The 19,259-nt window shown below is 44.3% G+C and overlaps 1 protein-coding gene across 1 annotated transcript in view; it reads right to left on the bottom strand.

Annotated features, from left to right (window-relative positions):
• ttc28 (tetratricopeptide repeat domain 28) overlaps positions 1–19,259 on the bottom strand; it is a 102,174-nt gene that overhangs the window by 75,693 nt on the left and 7,222 nt on the right. The window contains exon 2 of the mRNA XM_041959757.1: positions 17,672–18,034. Coding sequence (XP_041815691.1) covers positions 17,672–18,034 — 363 coding nt within the window. The remainder of the gene's footprint in view (positions 1–17,671; positions 18,035–19,259) is intronic.

The following is a 19,259-nucleotide window of genomic DNA, read 5'->3' as shown; positions in this document are numbered from 1 at the left end:
CTGCAAACGCTACAAAGAATAACTTTCCCACTTCTTGTGATGCTCTGTGCGAACGCTCCACACCGCATTCATAATGTAAAAATGATCAGATATGTGAGGGCATGCTCTGTATGCATGTGACGGTTCATACTAGACGCCCCTTCCATTGTGTTCAACCACAGTTGATCTTAAATCACAAACCCCTCAGATGCCATCAATAATGCAACAGCTGTTTTTATCTGAGAGTGTGTGTGTGAGAGAGAGATTTGTTTATGCTCATGGCTGGTGTCGGCCTCATTGTTTTTTCATGAAAACTGTAAACTGCATATTTACAACCTGTTACAAGGAGCAAACAAAGGGAACGCAGAGGCATGCAGATGCCAGAGGTATGCAAATAGCTTCGCAGTTTGAAGCCGGGGTCATTAATATACACTTCAGCTGCATATTACTGGTCCAAAAATATAATGCAACTCTATGTAACTCATAGATCTCTTTGATTCAGTGGGTTTCACAGCAGCACAGTAATATAATCGACAGAAACGGTACAAGCAGTGCACTGGCTGGATTGCCTGACGGCGTTTCTGTGATGAGATAATAAAGTCAACCTTGACCTTTGACCCCTGACCTTTCCTCAGAGGATGGAAGACATGTTTGTCAGAGGGGCTGAGAGACGAGCCCGGCTGCATATCTTTATCAAATCAAATATCAGTCGTATTCATCTCTCTGACCGGCGTCATCACTCTGCCGCGACACACACACACACACACACACACACACACACACACTGATAAACACACAGCAAATGAACACACAGATACACACACCATATGTCAGAACAGTCAGTTTGATGGAGCACTTTCCACGGCCAACATGGCTACTAAGCACACACCTTGGCAGTGATGAATGTAGTGGCTCGGTGTGTGTGTGCACACTAGACTGGGAGATACAGTTTTAGTGTGTGTGTGTGTGTGTGTGTGTGTGTGTGTGTGTGCGCGCACTAGACTGGGAGATACAGTTTTAGTGTGTGTGTGTGTGTGTGTGTGTGTGTGTCTGCTGCATTATTAACGAATGTATTGCTATTGTATCAGAATTAAACCCTCCTGATGCAGTAATAATTCTGATGCGCTGCAGTCTGCGCAGTCAAAAACAACGATATAAAACATCTGACGTCATCGTAATTAAACATGATGTGGAAAATGTTCAGAATGAAGTAAATCCAGTTTCACCCAATCACATTTTCTCACGTCTCGGTGTAAATGTGGGTGAGGATGGATTATCACGCTGTTCTTTAAGTGTTTGACCTGATCAGAGACAGAGGTGAGCATGTCTGAAATAAATTTAACATTTAAAATCACAGAAATCCTAAAAATGTAAGTTAAACTTCCTGGGGTCGATGCAGACAGTTGGTATTGGTATTAGCTGAAGTTTGAGCTCATTAAACTACACGACCAAACAGGTGCTGATGTCAGGTGGTAATGAAGCATAGAGGTTAGCATGGAGGTAGCTCGCCATTTTAGCCTCTGAAAACACTCCTCTGCTAATTCTCATTTGCTCATTTAGTTCCATTCAGCTGAGTTGCTGATCTCCACGGAGACTTTCTTAATATAACTTCCAGACAACAGAAACTGGCTGCTCAGTAACTTTTTGTGAATTCTGCCTTCAGTCCAGTGAACAGTGGGTTGACCCTGAAGGACAGGAGAAGAGACGCCAGCGACCTTCTGTTCCATCGCTCTTTCTCTTCTTCTCTTATTTCCTGCAGCGTCTCGGCGTCGACAAGCTAATAAAGCTCACGGTTGAACTCGGACGCTTCGTGCTGCGCGTGACTTCTAATAAAGTTCTCCAGCATCGATAAAATAAACAACTGCATCTGAAATATCACCTCCAGAAGCAGCGTCAGGATCTTTCAACGCACACACGAACACACACACACACACACACACACACACACAGTGTATACACCCATTCATTCAACCAGAAATCAATAAGCTTTTCTGTGGCAAATGAGGAAATGATATAAGATGGGAAGAAGGAAGACAGAAAGAAGTGCACAAGAAGTTGAGAAGTGTGCAGTGTACTGTACTCTGTGTGTGTGTGTGGTGAAGAGCGATCGCAGGTAGATCCTATGCAGGTGCCATAAAACATCCCTCCACCCTCCTGCTGCACCACCCTCTCACCAAGCTTTCCCTCCAGTTCAATACTGACTCATGTGACTTAATCAGACGTCTCATGTGGGGTTTCACTGGAACTGGTTTCGCTGGAACCGGTTCCGAGCTGGTTCTCATTCCCAGAACCTCTAGACGTATCGATGAGTGAAATCTGCTACCAGTGAAAGCAGCTCCTGTGCTGTTTCTGTGATCGCTCAGCTGCGTTGATCAAAGAGTCCTCCCGAGAAAAACGTCGCAAAATGACGTGATTATACTGAAGTGACAAAGAGCTCGACGGGCTGAAGAGCTGACGAGTGGAGGAGGAAGTCAGCTGACGTTGTTCTTATTATAGAGTCGAAACAATGATTCGAGGTCTCTTTCCACAAACAAACAAAAAAACACAAGAAAAACGAACAGATGGAAAATAAAGGAGGAAATGAAAGACTTTCAATCGTTGTGACACAAAACAAACTGAGAATGTTAGTGTGATCCAAAAAACGCTGTTTAACTGAAATCTATCAGCGTTTAGTGTGGACATGGACTGAGTGTGAGATCAAGTCTGCAGGAGCCCGGATACATCAGCCTGTCTGGCCCCCAGGCGCCCGCCACAAATGAGACCATTCATCTCTGCTACCATGGACGGCCACTAACACACACACACACACGCACACACACACACACACTGCGCTGTCTAATCCGCTCATTCTTCTCTGCAGCCACAGCAGGTATTTCACCTGCTGTTATTTCTCTTTCACAGACAGCATCCACTCTCCAATCCCAGCCGCCGCTTATTATCCGCCCTGTGCTGCTGCCGCTACGCGGCCGACGGCGTCTCCTCGAAACTGCGTTCATGCCGTAGGACTAATCTGCTCTGCTTCAATTCAAGTGACAAAATGTGGTGTCTATGAGTGCATAGAAGTGTAACTGAATGTCTCGTTCATGCACTGAGGTTAAAATGTGGCTAAATTTAGGCACAAAAATCGCTTGGTGAAGTTAAGGGAAAGATCATTTTCACCTGAGCGTGAACAGACTCTTAGCGACATGACTGATATTCTCGCACAAAAAAGCGCCGTCAGAAGGTGGCGCTATAGGCTATGTTACGCCTGGCTGTAACAAACAAGCTGTAAATCATTGATCATTTGGTACTGGGCCGCACAGAAAGAAAAAACAATTTCCATTATTTTGTTTTTTCACATAATTTGTTTGTGGTCCTCTTGACATGAATAAAAAGTGGATTTACGTTAATTATTATTGTTATTATTATTATTAAAGAGAAAATACCACAGTTTTTAATGCCGATCTTATCATTTTATTTTGTTTTTATCTGCTACAACTTTAGACTGGGCCGTGAAAATATTGTCAGACATTAAACTGGGCCATGGTACAGAAAAAGGTTGGGGACCACTGCTGTAAATGAAACCAGCTGTTCATCAACTGCAAACAAACCTCAAAGAAGAAGAAGAGCCAAAACCTGTTGCCTCGGCAACCGACAAACTGCTTCTTCTTCTTCTCTCCGAGTAAATTCATCTGATTAATCATCACTTTATGATTAAGGAGCAAATCCTCAAAAATGACAAACGTGAACCAGCATTTTCAATCAAAAACTGACTGAAGGATTAACTGATTATCAAAATAGTTGCAGATTATTCTCTCATCGATCGACTAATCAATTAACCCTTCGGACCGCGATGTTTCTCTGACCTCCACCAAACCCTACGAGTGCCTAAACATCAGCAAAACAGTGCTTAATCGTGCTTTAATTGCAGATATCATAGAAAACAATTGGAAAACATTCTGTCAGCGAGCTGCAGATATATTAAGAATCAACATTTGGAACGATGGAGGATATGTCGGGCAAACACTCGTCACGTTGACACGATTCAGACCGTATTTCTTTAATTTCAGAACGTGTTTGCTGTAACAAATTAGAAGTCTGGAAACTGAATTTCTCTGAGAGGGACTGATGACGGGAGCAGTTATAATCTCCGGCCTGCTTTCTCTTTCCTTCTCGTTCGTGTTCTGGTGTTTGTTCACTAAATCCCATTCGATGGATAGCTGCCAAGGAGGAGGCTTGAATAATCTGTGCACCGTTATTCTCTGAGTGAGGAGGATCCTCGTGTCCGTCCGCTGACAGTACTGACGTCTGAGCTTCTGATAACGAGTCAGGCAGGATGATCGTTTCACCTGTCCGTGTTGGTGGGACGAGGAGGGACGTCTGCATTTACACGACATATGAAGGGGAAAGAAGAAGAGATAGAAGAGGAGGAGGAGAAGAAATACCTCCACCCGTCTCTCTCTCTCACACACAAGAAATCACACAAGATAATCAATGTTACCAGTAAACCTCCACACACACACACACACACACACACACACACACACACACACACACACAGGCTAACATCCTTGGCTGTGAATCACACAAGTGCAGGTCAAGAGTTCAGAGGTCAAAAGCCGGGGGCGCCGCTGTTGGAGAACTGATGGTCACACGAGCGTCACCGGGGTCAAAGTGGAGGCTAATCAAATGAGACCAGAAGAACAGAGGGTTTGTTTGCTTATCACCAGCTGTGTGTGTGTGTGTGTGTTTGTGTGTGTGTCCTGTGCTTATCTGTGTGCACATGCTCGTGCTGCTAGGAAAAAAAATTGTATTGATTTGGTAACATATCCGAAAGCTTGTGACATTGATCTCTTCCCTTTGAGAGTTGGGTGAGGGCGGGAAGGATCGGGGGGAGCGACACCTCTGCGCCTCTGGCAGTATTGAACCCTGATTGGCTAAAAAAGCCCTCAGGTTATAGATCCAAGGTCCCACATGTTCAACTTCAGCTCTGACCGCGAGGACATGAAATCAGGATATTACAGGAATATCAAACAGTATTTAGATATTTACAACACCTGAAATTTGATGTAAAGAAACAGTAAAGTAGTGGATTATTATATATTTAATATTTGTTTATGCACAGATGAGGGTTTTTAAAAACAGGTAAAACAGGTGTCAAATAAAAAGAACATGCATTTTTTTTATTTTAGAAATGAAAGCTTTTCCATCTCTGACAGTTTTTACATTTTAATCGCCTTCTTTGATGAGTTCAACTTAAACGGAGCTGAGATACTTTACAGGTGTGCATTAACTGTGTGTGTGTGTGTGTGTGTGTGTGTGTGTGTGTGTGTGTGTGTGTGAGTGTGTCATGTCAATGTGAGGAGATAATTGTCCTTTGAATGTTGGAGTCTCATCACACACAGGTCATCCTGGAGTCAACAGCATCACTGTTATCACCCTGCGCAGGTTATATTGATCCTGTGCACGAGTGGCCAAACACACACACACACACATAATAATAATTACACCACTATGAGGGGATGAAAATCATTTTATAATAACAGACTAACAGTGTCCAGGCTTGTATGTGTCCAAGAGGAAATAAATTACAGCATGTAGTCATTGGAAAAGATAAGAGAGGTCAGTGTGTGTGTGTGCGTGTGTGTGTGTGCGCGTGTGTTGCCTGTTCTGTTTATGTTTCCATGCTACAATTCCTCGACTAACTAATAGCTAATTTGAGCCGTTCATGCCTTTTGGCAAGGTTGTATTAAAGTGTGCACATTACGCTCTTTGACACACACACACACACACACACACACACACACACACACACACACACACACACACACACAGCGGAGGGCTGCTGGAGTAAATTACCTGACAGGCGTGTTAGTGGACTTCTGTACACCGAGCCTGCTCTGGTCCCTCGGGACACTGCTGAAGGTCACATTTACACTCCTCTGCCTCCTCTGGATGTAACAGCAGCAGAGGAGGAGGCGCTCGGAGCCCGTTCACACCTCTGGCAGGAAGGTGGTTATCGGGCAATTAACAGGAGATTACTGAGGATGCAAAACATCCAGTCCTTTTATGACGCTTTGGGTCTATTCTTATTAACTGTGAGTGTCAGTTTTTTTTTTAATTTAATATAATTTGTTCTAAAAATGTCAGAAATTCTGATGATCTGTTAATTGTTTCCTTTTTAACGAGTTATTCTAACATGGAATATTCTCCTCTGTTATTCTATAATTATTGGCTGCTGTACGACATGTGATGCATCAAAAACTAAACTTCTTTCTGGGATCTTTTACACGTGTCTGCTGTCTCTTCATCATCTCGAGCTGCAGCAAAGGACCATCATCATCATCAGTTCATCTGCAAATGATTTTCCTGATCGACTAATCGCTTGGTCAATAAATGAACGAGGTGATCGATCAAGGAAGCAGCTGGCAGATTAACTTTTAACACAGGAACATACATGAAACAAGCCAAACACAACCAGGCTGTTAAATGAAGCCCAGTGTAAGAAAATTAAAATATTAATTTGAAAGGAATATCCTGAAGTAAATTCTCAGTAATCAGGTCCAGGGTGTGAACGAGCTGCAGCCTCTGAGGAGACCTCGACATGTAAAAGCTGAATATTCGATCACATATTTCAGACAGATTATTCTCCCTGCTGGAAAAGAAGCACACGCAGCTTTTAAGGAGTTTCATTTAAAACCGTGAATATGTAATTTCATTTTGAGGTTGAAGATAAGCCGGAACATACATGAGTGAATTAATCTGATGGTGAACTGCTGAGCGCTGCGTTGACGCTCTGCTGCTGCATCTTCCCACAAAGACCAAGAGTAAAGCGGTTTCAGCGGACCAGCCGGTGGTTTTTGGTTGTTGCTGGTGGTGTTTGCGGACGCTCGCTCCACAGCTCAGACGGACAGTTGGTGGCGCATATGTGGTGGAGCCTGGCGTGCCGGGCGGCCTGGCGCAGCGCCGCGGGGGCTCTGCCAAACAGATGAGCCTGTAATTGTGTTTGGTTTAATGGTTGGAAGAGCGCTCGCTGGGTTTTTACACATTGGTTGACTTTGATATGAAGGGCTCTGGATGTTTTTTTTTCATTGTTGCAATGGAGTTTTTGTTTCATTGACGGTGAATGTCGAGGCTTCACGACTCACAGCTGGAGCTCTCCTGCAGCTTTGATCTGCAGGTTGAATCATCAGGACAAAAGATGAATGACTGTTTCAGAAAAGTCAAGGGTACAAATCATAGCTAACAAGCAGAAAGTTAACCACGACGCCCGAACATCCCATCACCACAATCTGAAGGTAACTGAGCACATTCAGTCAAGTACTGGCTGTTCAAGGTGCTGCTGCTTCACTACAGTTCAGATTGAAATATTGTACTTTTACTCCACTGCATTCAGTTGACAGCTGTAGTTTGGCATTAAAACACCCGATGAGCTAATAAAATACAGTTAAATAAAAAGATCAAACGTGGTTTATTGTGTTTAATAAGAATTTTCAGATGGTTTTATTTAAATCACAAAAACATCAGATTAAAATACTGAAATTTTTTCCTCCTCTATTATCATCTGACGACCCCTCACATTTATTTTGGGACCCTTTGGAGGGGCCCGACCCATCGTTTGGGAACTGCTGGATTAAACTTCCAAACTTGACTGTACAAGGTGTTAAAACTAACTCTGCAGACCACCAGTTTAGCATTGATTCATCAGTATTAATGATCTACTAATGTATAAAAATATAGAATAAACTTGACACTTAAAGTCTTTCTTTCTTATCATTTCAACTTTGCTGCCACTCTGATGTTTGCCTCTGACCCACTTCAACATACCAACAGCTGCAGAGGCTCATGGGTATTGTAGTCTTCAGAGTCATCCACCAAACTGACGGACAGAAAAGAAGCAAAGTTGAAATTTGAGCCTGGAGACCGAAAAACATCCACCTGCATGTTTGCTGCATCTTCCAGGATGGGGGGTCCGCTGTTTCTACGTTCGGTCACACTGAGGACGCCAGCGACAGAAACAAGAGCAAAGAACAAAGATCATTTGAAGCCAACAAGAGTTTTTACTGCAGTAACCGAACGAGAGCCGTTTCCCTCGAGAAGCAACTAAGTCAACAACCCACACTTCAAATTTCATGTTTCATGTGCTTCTCGTCCCCTCAGACCCTCAACCACACACACACACACACACATCTGAGGTGCACACCCTCAGAACAGTTCCTCAAATAAAAAAGATAATCCATAATTTGATCCACTGTTGCCATGGCGACAGGCCGCACCGCTCAGTCTGCGTGACATGAACCGCTGCAACAAGTCAGTCGAGCGCAGGGCAACATGAAGGCGCATCTGACAGCACGTCGCCCTGCTTTTAGTTGTTGTTTAACACGAGCCTGGCGCGAAATGTTACAACTGACCCAGAAAACCTATTAACAGCTCAGTGGCATCGCTCCGCCTCTGAATACAAACACTCATCCCTTCATGTAGAAACAGACCCTCTGGAATAAAATCCTCTCTGCGTGTTCTGCAGCTGCTGACGTCCTCCGAGCTGTTAATGTGTGAAAGTGCTGGAAGAAGAATTCAGATCCTCCACATAAGTACTGATACTGCATGTACAAATACTCTGCCACAAGTAAAAATGTATGATGAAGTCAAAGTATCTTCCATTCTGTCTGATCTCATCAGATTATTGTGACTCAGTCGTTCATGTCAGAGCAGGTTTTTACTGTTGGAGCTGGTTGAGCTTCATTTGACACTATTTTGTATCAGACTGCAACTAATGATTCTTTTCATTCTGGATCAATCTGCTGATTATTTCCTCCATTAATCGATCGATCGTTTGGTTTGGAAACATTGTGAAAATAGTGAGAAATGTGGTGACGATGAGGCCAAAGTGACGCCTTCACAATGTTTGTTCAGTCCAGCGCTTCACATTATTACAAATACATTCAGATCATTCAGAGGAAAAGCAGATTGAATTGAAAATTCTAAATACTGGATTTTTCTCCCATAAAAGACCAAAACCCATGTTGTGTTACACATGCACCCTCTTTCTTTGATCCTAGGTTACCCCAATCAAGATTCTATTGTGGGTGTTGACTCTACAAGACTGTATAATATCCTTACATATGCAGCAAGGAAGAACATCTTTCTGTCTTGGATAAGTGACAACCCCCCCACTAAATCAAACTGGCATAAGATAATTATGGAATGTTTTCCCCTTGAGTACCTGACCTGCTTGCTTCACTAGTCAGAAGGACAGTTTATGAATATTTGGACTCCATATCTTCCCTTTTCTAACTCCACAGTGGCTTCAGTACTCTCGAGCGCTGTCCTTGGCTAGCCTTTAGCTCCTTTCCTGCATATTATTACAGTCTGACAATTTGAAACTTCTAGAATTGTGATCCGGGGTATATTTTTATTTATATATTCATTTTATTTCATTTATTTGACTATTTTATCTGTCTAGTCCTTTTTTCTCACAGGGGATGCCTTTTCATTGTACTGGCCAGATGTGAGAAGTACATGTGTACAAGCTGTCTAGACCAATGTCGCACTGAGCGCTGTTGATGTTGTTGTATTATTGTTGTTATGTTAATATGTAAAAAAAAAACTCAATAAACATATTTGAGAAAAAAAAAGACCAAAACCCAAAATGAATGAATCCAACTTTGTGTTTGGTGCTAATTAGCAAATGTTAGCATGTTAACACACTTAACTGAGATGGTGCACATGTTGAACATCCTGCATCAGCATTTTCGTGTTGTCATTGTGAGCCTGTTAGCATGCTAGCATTAGCATTCAGCAGCACGGCTGTGCACTCTCAGTCTTGTTTCTAATGATGTGCGGTGATGCTAACACCAAACACTTCCTCTACTTCACTACTTTCTAAAAAGTGCATCTTACAGAGCGTATTAATTATCGCTGATGACCTCTTAATCAGTGTGAATGATGGCTGCCTTCATGTGCTGTTTTCCTGTGCAGAATCAGATGGGGATAATAGTCCAACGCTCTAATCTTGATGTTTTTACACCATCCAGATGAGATAAGGAGTCCACTTGATGACTAGCAAGACTAACTGCTCTGATTTCTGCTGCTGTTTAATTATTTTAAGTATACTTCATAAAAAAGAGGCCAGAGGCCCGGACGTGAACCCCGCTTGTATTACACACACTCCCATCACATTCCCAAAAAGTGCTCTCTTTGAAGCTCAAACCCAACACCGCCCACCTCCGCCAACATCACAGGAGTCCCAAATATGTGATTGTTCATTAACCTCAACCCCTGTCTGCAAATAGCAACACACAGCCCATTATTAGTGAGTCATCCTCCTTGCCGTGGAGCTCCCCTCTCTTCTTTTTGCAGCTCTGTAACTCCGAGGCTGCTCTTGACCAAATATTTAGTGGTAACCAGAAATCCCAAGATCCAGAACGAGGACGACAACTCCCAGAGCAGAGCGTGGAGCTGCGGGACAAACAGTCCCGAGGGTCCAGTGTTCTCCGTGAGAACATCATTCAGCTTCAGTTCCACCATGTTGCTCCAGACTGAACTACCCATTCAGTTCTCTACGTTCTCTATGAGGATGAGGATGAGTCTTTGTTCTGCAGTGAAATGACCTCGTTGATCTCCTGCCTTTTCATCAGCACCAGCAGCTCATCTCTCACTCAGCCAGTCAAACATCTCAACGTCTCCTCGATGGACTGCCGAAAGGTTTTGTGCAGAGTTTCAGAGTGACGGTATGACACTCATGTTCCCCTGAGGATCGATCATCACATCTTTACAAATACATGCAAAAATAACAGCATCTCACGGTATTTCCACTGACCGACGGGCAACAGTTACACCCCGAGACACCAGCGTGCACCAACAACACGCAGAGAGGAAGAGGACTGCAAAAGCTTTCATTCAGAATAAGACAAATCGTTGAAGAGGATGCTTTCAGCACGTTTGTTCGGCCTAAAGGATCAACAAAATGGGTTTTGCTGAGTTAAACCTGAATGTTAACCAAACCTGCACCTCTGCAGGGTGCCTTTAATGTCGTTACTGGAAACCTGATGCGGCGCTGTTAGCATTTCTGTTCATGTAGTGCTCAAGCATTCAGCTCATAGCTTCTGTAGTTATGGCAATCAATTCTATCTCGTACTCACTCAAAAAACTGCTGAGATCTGCAAAATCACTTCAGGAAAGTCCAAAAAGACCAAAGTGTGAATGTGAAAGAGGTGCGACTGCAGTGACATCAGCTGCAGTTTGTACAGTCGGTCAAGTCGAACCATGAACTTCACACTGGATAATAACCTTTATCTTTGGTTGCTGCCTGATCACCTGACTGACGTCACCTTGCTGCTGATACTGTGGTCAGCTGTTTACTGTCAGAGATGAAGGGCTGAGTCCTGAATCCTCACCCTGAGACATTAACTTTCACTCATTTGCTCAGAGAGCAGTCACACGACAACCGAGTCACTCTTTCATTATCTCCGCCGCTGTTATCTTTCTCCCTCCTCTGCAGTTCTCTTTGCACAGGCAGCCGAGGCGCCCGGCTGAGAGAGACGAGCGCAGAGCGAGGATGAAGAGCGGCTGAAGAAGCTTCCAGCAGCGCGGGCTGGCTGCTGAGACAGCACAGTGCTGGCTGTGTCTGAGCAGATGTGTTACAGCAGCAGATGAACCAACAGCATATCTCCAGATTAATAGCACACAATTAGGCCCAGGCTTCTCCAAGACAAAATCACAACTCATTACAGCGTGCAGGCGAGAGGTGCTGGAAGTCAGCAGCAGGTTATTTTCTGCTTTCTGCAAACATGTTATCACATTGATCACAGATGGTGGAGTGGAAGAAGCTTCTTCCAGCGCTGCTGCTGCTAATGCAGAGATAAGGTGTAAGAAAGGCTGAGATTATTCAAAGACACTTAAAGAATCATTTCCACCTCCAGCAGGTGACGGAGCGCTCGCTCTGAAGGCGCCGGGCAGCCGGTTAGCCCGTCCTGGATTACATGGAGCGTGCGTGTTTGCCAGCTGCAGAGCCTCATGTGATGTGTGTCATGGGAGGCTGCTGACGGGCTGAAACAAAGGGAAAGTTGTGTTCGGGCGCCCTGAGGTTGTGACCAGGCAGTTTGCAGTGCTTCAGTGCTGCCCTCTAGTGGCTGCAGTGAAACTCAGTCTTCAGTCACATCCGTCAGCTTTCCACATCACACAGTGCAGCAGGTCAGTAACTTCCTCAGAGCTCTCCTGGAAAGAAGTGTGTAATTTGGAGCTAATTATAGGGTGTGATGAAACAACTTGTGTTGGTACATGTAGAGAAAATCAGCTCAGTGAAAACCGAGTCAGTTGATCCACCTTCAATTATCTGATTCAAACAAAGGGTGAAATTTCCACTGGGGGAGAACATGACGACCTAACGTATGTGTTCATCTCGGCTTTTTACCAGTAATCACACTTCACAGGAAACAACAAGTGATCTGCTGACTTTTTTTGGGCCAGGCTTCACTTCTTAGATGCTTTTCTGATGATACCTGCAGCCTGAGAGGAAGACCTGCAGACAGCACTCTGGGCGGTAAAAACACACGAAACTCCTCTGCACATTTATTCCAATAAAAACATTGTTTAATGTCCATCCATCCATCCATTATCTATACACCGCTGAATCCTTTGCAGGGTCACGGGGTGGCTGGAGCCTATCCCAGCCGTCTCTCGGGCAAAGGCAGGGGACACCCTGGGCAGGTATCGTTTAATGTTTGTATCTTATTATTTATTGAACACCAGTCAAAGATAAGGCAGCAAAGGACAGAAGAAAATACAATATTAATGTGTGTGTGTGTGTGTGTCAATAATCCCAGTTTAAATCTATTTATATTATTAATTTGTGGAGCTGTAAAACTAATTCTACAACATTCTTTTTGCTAGTTGTCATATAAACACAGGAAATAATGCTCACGTATTTTTCTTTCTTGTTTTGTTGACTCTGACTTCACACTTGTGAAACTTCAGCCTTTAATTCCAACTAATTCTGCAGATCAGCAAGTTAGTTAGTGCACAGCAGGTGCGTCTGCAGGCAGGCTCACAATCACACAAACAGGATATTCAGGCAAACATGTGCTTTCCAGTGGCAAATGAATAATAAATGGGTATTTATTCTGTGTGCAAATGAAGAATTTCCTTCATGGAGGCAAAAAAACTGTTTAGAAAATCAACACAACTAATTCAATTCAAACTAAAATAACTGTCCCTGAACTTTGTCTCTATATTTTTATTATAATTAGTACCAAATCACATGCTGTAGTATTATCCAAGGCAACATCTGCAGAATTATTGGAAATTCTAACACACAACAAAGCACACATGACCTCTGCCGAGGAGACTTAGATTTATCCAAAGGCATCGATTGATAATTAGACGAGGAGACTTTCTTCACGAATGAATGCATTAAAACAGATTCTTGGCAGATGTTGTGTCAATCGAGTGATGAAAGAAGGAAATTTAAAGTCAAAAATAGTTTTTTACTACCTTTTGTTATTGATTAATTGTGATGAGGGATCAGGTAAAAATCATCGTGAGAATAATAAATTAATATTTAAGCAAAAGAAAATATGTGGGGCTTTTTTCTGCTTAAAAAAGACTCTAAATGAATCGACTATCAAAACAGCTGCTGGTTCGCTTTGTGCTGGCTGATTAATCAATGAGTTAACTGTTTCAGCTCTACATCTGCGGGAGATTTCGAAGCAAACACTTGAACCTGCAGTCAAAACGTCTGAACACATAAAAAAGCGTGATTTCAGCCTCTCTGGGTGAAAATGTGAACAGCGGTGTTTCTGAAAGTCCCTGAAGCTGTTCCTGCCGGAGGCCGACTTGATCCTCCCCCTCACATGGTCTGCACTAAGTCCAGGATTACCCGACAGACCCGGACTGAGTTCTCTGTTTTCAGATGAACCAGAGAACATCACATCAACGCAGTCCGGGGTGAAGTCACGAGACCGACCAGGGAGGAACCCAAACAGGAACTGAAACGCCCCCCTCGGTCAGATCCCATTATAATACGCTACCGAGCTCTGTCATGTGGGGAAACCTTCCTAAACAGGCCCGTTTTAGGTCTGCCTCCCTCTGCACGTATGTCCGTAATATTTTTGAGCGTGTGGTCGCAGAGTAGCTTCTTAATGACAGGGGAAGCCTGAGCAGCCTCCTGCGTAAACAGGCGTAGCTGGCCGCCATCTGGTTGGCTTCCACTTCAGAGCGGAGCGCTCGCCGATGATCCGCGCCGATCCCGGCTACAACTCCCCCCGCGGAGCGTTCAGGAACGTCGCCTCCACCCACGAGATGCACGGCTCGCTCCACCGAGCCACGAAACGAACGGCTTCTCACCTCTGAAGGTGTTCGGTTCTGGTTTCATTTGATCTGGTTCTGACGGATTCAAGCATCTCTCTCAATGTAACGGAGGTGGATGAAAAGTTTGTCCATGGTGCTCACAGCTTTGACAAAATGATTTATTATAATCAACAAAACACATTTCAAATGTTGAAGGATTGAATCCTTTACATTGGAGCACAAAACCTCTGATATCTGAACACCTGGACACACAAACCCAAACTAATTTAACGACTAGAAACACGTTTTTTTGTAACTTGGCTGAACTTTACTTGTCTGATCAGTTCAAGTGTCAAATTTCCACCTTAAATTCTGTGATAATACCTCAAAGAGCTAAATGTTCATAACTGTGGCTGATCTATGTTCACTGAAAAATGTTTCCCGCAGACACAACATCTCCTCAAATGTCTTATTTTGTCCTAAACTCAAAGATATTCAGTTTACTTTCCTAGAGAAAGCTAAGAAACTGGAATCAGAGATTTTTAACTGCTTTTTTCTTTAAAAATGTCTCAGTAGTTAGCGATTCATTTAATAGTTGACAACTTATCGATTAATCGTTGCAGTTCTGTGATTACTTCAACACTCGTAAATCAGCAGATGTTTCCTTCTTAGACTGACTCCTCCACCCTCGAGGCCCTTTAGCAGCCTGAGGCCTCCGCCATCGAGCTGATTGATTTCGACATCAGAGTCTTCTGATGCGCAGGTAGATGTACGAGTGGGAAAGGCAAGGCGGAGCTGCCAGGTGTGCGTTTGGTTACTCCACCCCAAAAGCTCTCCATCTCTCACCAGCTTCCTCGTCTCAGCTGAAGCTCTTGAGAACACACGAGAACACTTCCTCATCCTAAACCGGATGTGCAGCCTCAGACCCAAACTGACGTCTTTATTCGCGAGACCGACAAGTACAAGTGAAAGCAAAAGTTTCCCAGACCGCCATGAGCTTAAAGATCTGAATAAATGCACCTGTACGCAGGAAAAAGCCTCTTTGACGGAGCCAAACAACACGCAGAGCGAGCGCGAGGATGACAGCGAACATTCATACACAAAACAGCCGAGTCCGCAGGAGAAAAACACCCAAACAGGCCAAAAGAAAGGCTTTCGCTCCTGCAGCACTTCCACTTATGTGATGTGACTTCATTTGAATCACAAAGAAACAAAAGGCTTTCTCAAAGCTTTGCGCTGAATGCGCCGACAAAAAAGAAGAAGAAGATAAAGCCACGGAAAAAAAAACAACATTAAAATGCAAAGAAGTTTGGTTATTCTGTACTTGCTGTTATCCAGATAAGCACACAAACATATGCGACTTTCTGACCAGCTACACCCCTCAGTTCCCATGACCGAGTCGCCTTTCTGTGCGTGTGTGTGTGTGTGTGTGTGTGTTTGAGCCTGTTGTGCCAACAGAAGAAGTCGACTGCGGGGGGGGGGCGATGGGACAAACTGTGGGAGGCAAACAGAGAAGAAGAAAAGAAAAGCCGACCGGCTGAAGAGCAGAAAGAGAGAATTCAAGCAGAAGTAAGCGCCCCTCTCAGAGAGACTCGCTCTTATTGGTAGTTCATTAGTCGTGACCTTGCCTCTGACCCACGGCGAATGCAGCAGCAAGCCCACCGCTATGACACCGGCGCTATACAAACCACACACGCGCGCACACGCGCACACACACACACACACACACACACACACACACAAAGGAATGCTGCTTCTGTTATTGTCTTTAAGTGCCAAACTCAGGCCAAGGCCTAGCCAGGGCTTGAAAAACAAAATAACAGCCGTGCAAAGCCCTCGCTCTCGCTCACACACACACACACTCACACACCCAAACACCACTTCCGTCCATTCTCTCTCACAGAGGAGGGAAGTGGAGTGGAGCTGGCCCGGCCCCAGCTGTCCAGACAGAGGCGACCTGGGCCAGCCCGGTCTCCTGCCGGCCTGCTTCCCCCTCTGAATGGCTTTAAAAGACTCCCCGAGCCCTCACCGTCCTTCGCTTCCTCGCTGTGCTGCTCGATGTAAAGAACCGCTCGATGCAGTTTCCAGCCGCTCGTCTTTCTCTGCTACATGTGCTGGAAATGTGCAACGCGGCACATTTTAGCAACGCTCGTCCCGTCTCACTGGTGACTCGCGTGACGTCACCACTTCACAGGCCCTGAGGGATCACGTCTATCACAGCATATGTAATTTAATACAAACATATATCATGTTTGCTGAGCAGCAGCTGAGCACACGGCGACCGAGGAGGATTCTGGGATAGCGAGGCTGTACGGAGCCTATTCATTTATAGTGCAAAAACACAGAAGTGGACATTTTATCTTCACCAGGTGTGAAATCACATAAAGAAATCTATAATTGTCTGCAGAGACAATCATTGCTCTGCAGGTATATGTGCATATATATAGTCTGCTTTTTATTTTGTATTTTCCTTTTTTTTTCAATGTTCTCTACCTCTGCTGCTATTTTTCATGCCACTGCTATCACATGCTGCTGTAATGCCCAAATTTCCCTGGCTGGGGATAAATAAAGTTTTATCTTATCTTATCTTATCTTATCTTATCTTATCTTATCTTATCTTATCTGTACTTTCTGGGGTTCAGTTCTTAGAGGAGGAGGAGTATGTGGTAGTTGAGAAACGTCTCACAGTATCTGTCTTTATACCATCCAATCCTACACCTGAGCTTTACTATTTGCCTTCCTCTAATGATGCACCGTCAGAAAGAGCACAGATCCATGAGGAAACCACACACAGTCTGCCTCTTCGTCATCATCGCCATCATCACACCGGACGCCGGCACATTTACAGGACGTACACCAGGCAAAGAAACACTACTCAGCACGAGACGAACATCACGCTATAAAAGCCCGACAGGTGGATCTGAGCTGCGGGCTTGTGTTCAGCTGCCGTACGCCACGAACAATCGACACAGAGAGAACAAGCTGTCCGACAGGATCTGCAGGAGGAAAGACGGGAAACAAGGACTCGCTTTACCTCTGAGCAGCCAAAGTCTGACTCGGCCAACAACGGGAAAAAAGCAAATATCCAGCAACAGGTGATCTAAGATACTTTAAATATTGACCTGTACATGAACTCCTGGCAAGCAAGAGGAAGACATCATGGCTGAGTTTCCAAAGAGGGAAGCGTATTGATCATAAGGGTGTGTAATTAGTTGCATTTCCGCTGCCCCATAAATACATAAATATACCAGCATGATTCAGAGAGGCAGGCAAGCAAAGAGCTCATCCAACCATCCACTTAAAGGACACATCCACTCTTCCTCCACATAAAAGCCATTCCCCGCTCTTAGCTGCCGTGTCTCCATCACGCTCTCATTTGGAGAGTGTGATTGAGCGGCAGGGGGTCACCGGGGGTCAAACCTCTTACCTTGGGCCATTTGGGGTTGATGAGTCGTGCTTTGATTGCGTCGTCCAGAGCGGTGCTGTACTGGCCCAGCCGGAGATAGGCTGCGGAGCGGTTGCTGTACAGGATGCAGTTCTGGGGGTCGGCGGTCAGGGCCTCGCTGTACAGATGAACGGCCAGGGCGTACTCCCCCTGCTGGCAGGCCTGGTTACTGCGGCGCACGCGCTCCAAGAATTCTGCTTTGCTCAGGCCGGGGGCGCCGCAGCAGGGCGGCCGGTCCGCCCGCTTCACGGCTGGGGCTGAGGGGATCACGGGAGAGGAAGAGGAGGAGGATGAAGAGGGAGGGTTGGTGGTCCTGCTGGTGGAGCGAGAACCGAACAGAGAAAACTGAGGAGCAGAAGGAAGAGGAGGGAGGAAAAGATGGGAAGGCATTGGTTATTTTTTTTTAATTAAAGGAAAAACAATGATTGCATTAGTCAGTCAACAAACTGTCCTTTCTGTTAGGAGATCAATAAAATCCGAACAAATGTCTCTTTAGCTCTCGGGGATTAGACTGTCCCACTGGAAGTTAGAGAGGATGACATAAACTTACCAGGACGAAGCTGGTATTATTCTCTATTTCTTTGATTGTCAACACTTGCATGAAAAGACCAAAATCAACAATGTCTCAGATCTTTAAAAAGAATTTGGGGTATGATGTTCAAATTATTCATATTCCTGTTTACATGATCATAACAGTATCAAGGTTTCAGATCCTGTGCCTGCAGCTTGTGTCCTGATTTGTCACCATCTCACTCACTTTGTTCTGTTCCAGTAAAGTATAATCAGAAACCAGGATCAGGTGTTCACATGCCTCGGCAGCCTGTTTTTTTTTTACAAGCACTTTCCAGGTAGCAGATCAAGGCAAAAAAAAAAAAAAACTGGGATAAAATGTTATTCAGGTTTCAAAAACCAGGATAAATTGCTCACATGTACAAAACATAATCAGGATTACTCCAAAATCCAGATTATAACCAGGACAACATTTCTATGCAGATGATACTCAGCTCTACATCTCCACTACGGCTGATCATCAGCTGGAGAAACTGGACAGATGTCACCTTACTTCCTGCTTTTAAATGCTAAAAAAAACAGGATTCACAAAGACCTTGTGTTAGAAATCTCTGCATCCCATTTGACCCTAATCTCTCCTTTGAAGAACAAATCCACAACATGACAAAGACCGAGTGTTCCCACTTACGAAACGTTGTTCATGCAGTTGTGTCTTTAAGGCTCGACTGCTGTTAACACGCTTTTCTCTGGCTCACCTGAATGTGTACAAAATGCTGCTGCAAAACAGAAAATCTGATGTCACTTCTTTACATTTTTGGGTGTTTTGCTAATGTTGCTCATTGCTGTTTTTATTATATGTACAGCCCATTGAGGCATGCTTTGTGATACTGGACTATAATAAATTAAACACACTCAAACATTAATCTCAGTATCTGCACCAGAAATCCTGTACGAATCAGGCTGTACTGATTGAAAGTCTTCTGCATACCAATTTTAGAAAGACAAAAAGTCAATGTGCTTTTGTCTGCTGTTACATAAGTCATAAACAACAACTTATTAC

Source organism: Chelmon rostratus, chromosome 19 (genome assembly GCF_017976325.1).
Source record: "Chelmon rostratus isolate fCheRos1 chromosome 19, fCheRos1.pri, whole genome shotgun sequence".
Classification (NCBI taxonomy): Eukaryota; Metazoa; Chordata; class Actinopteri; order Chaetodontiformes; family Chaetodontidae; genus Chelmon; species Chelmon rostratus.
This window is presented reverse-complemented; position numbering and strand designations above follow the sequence as displayed.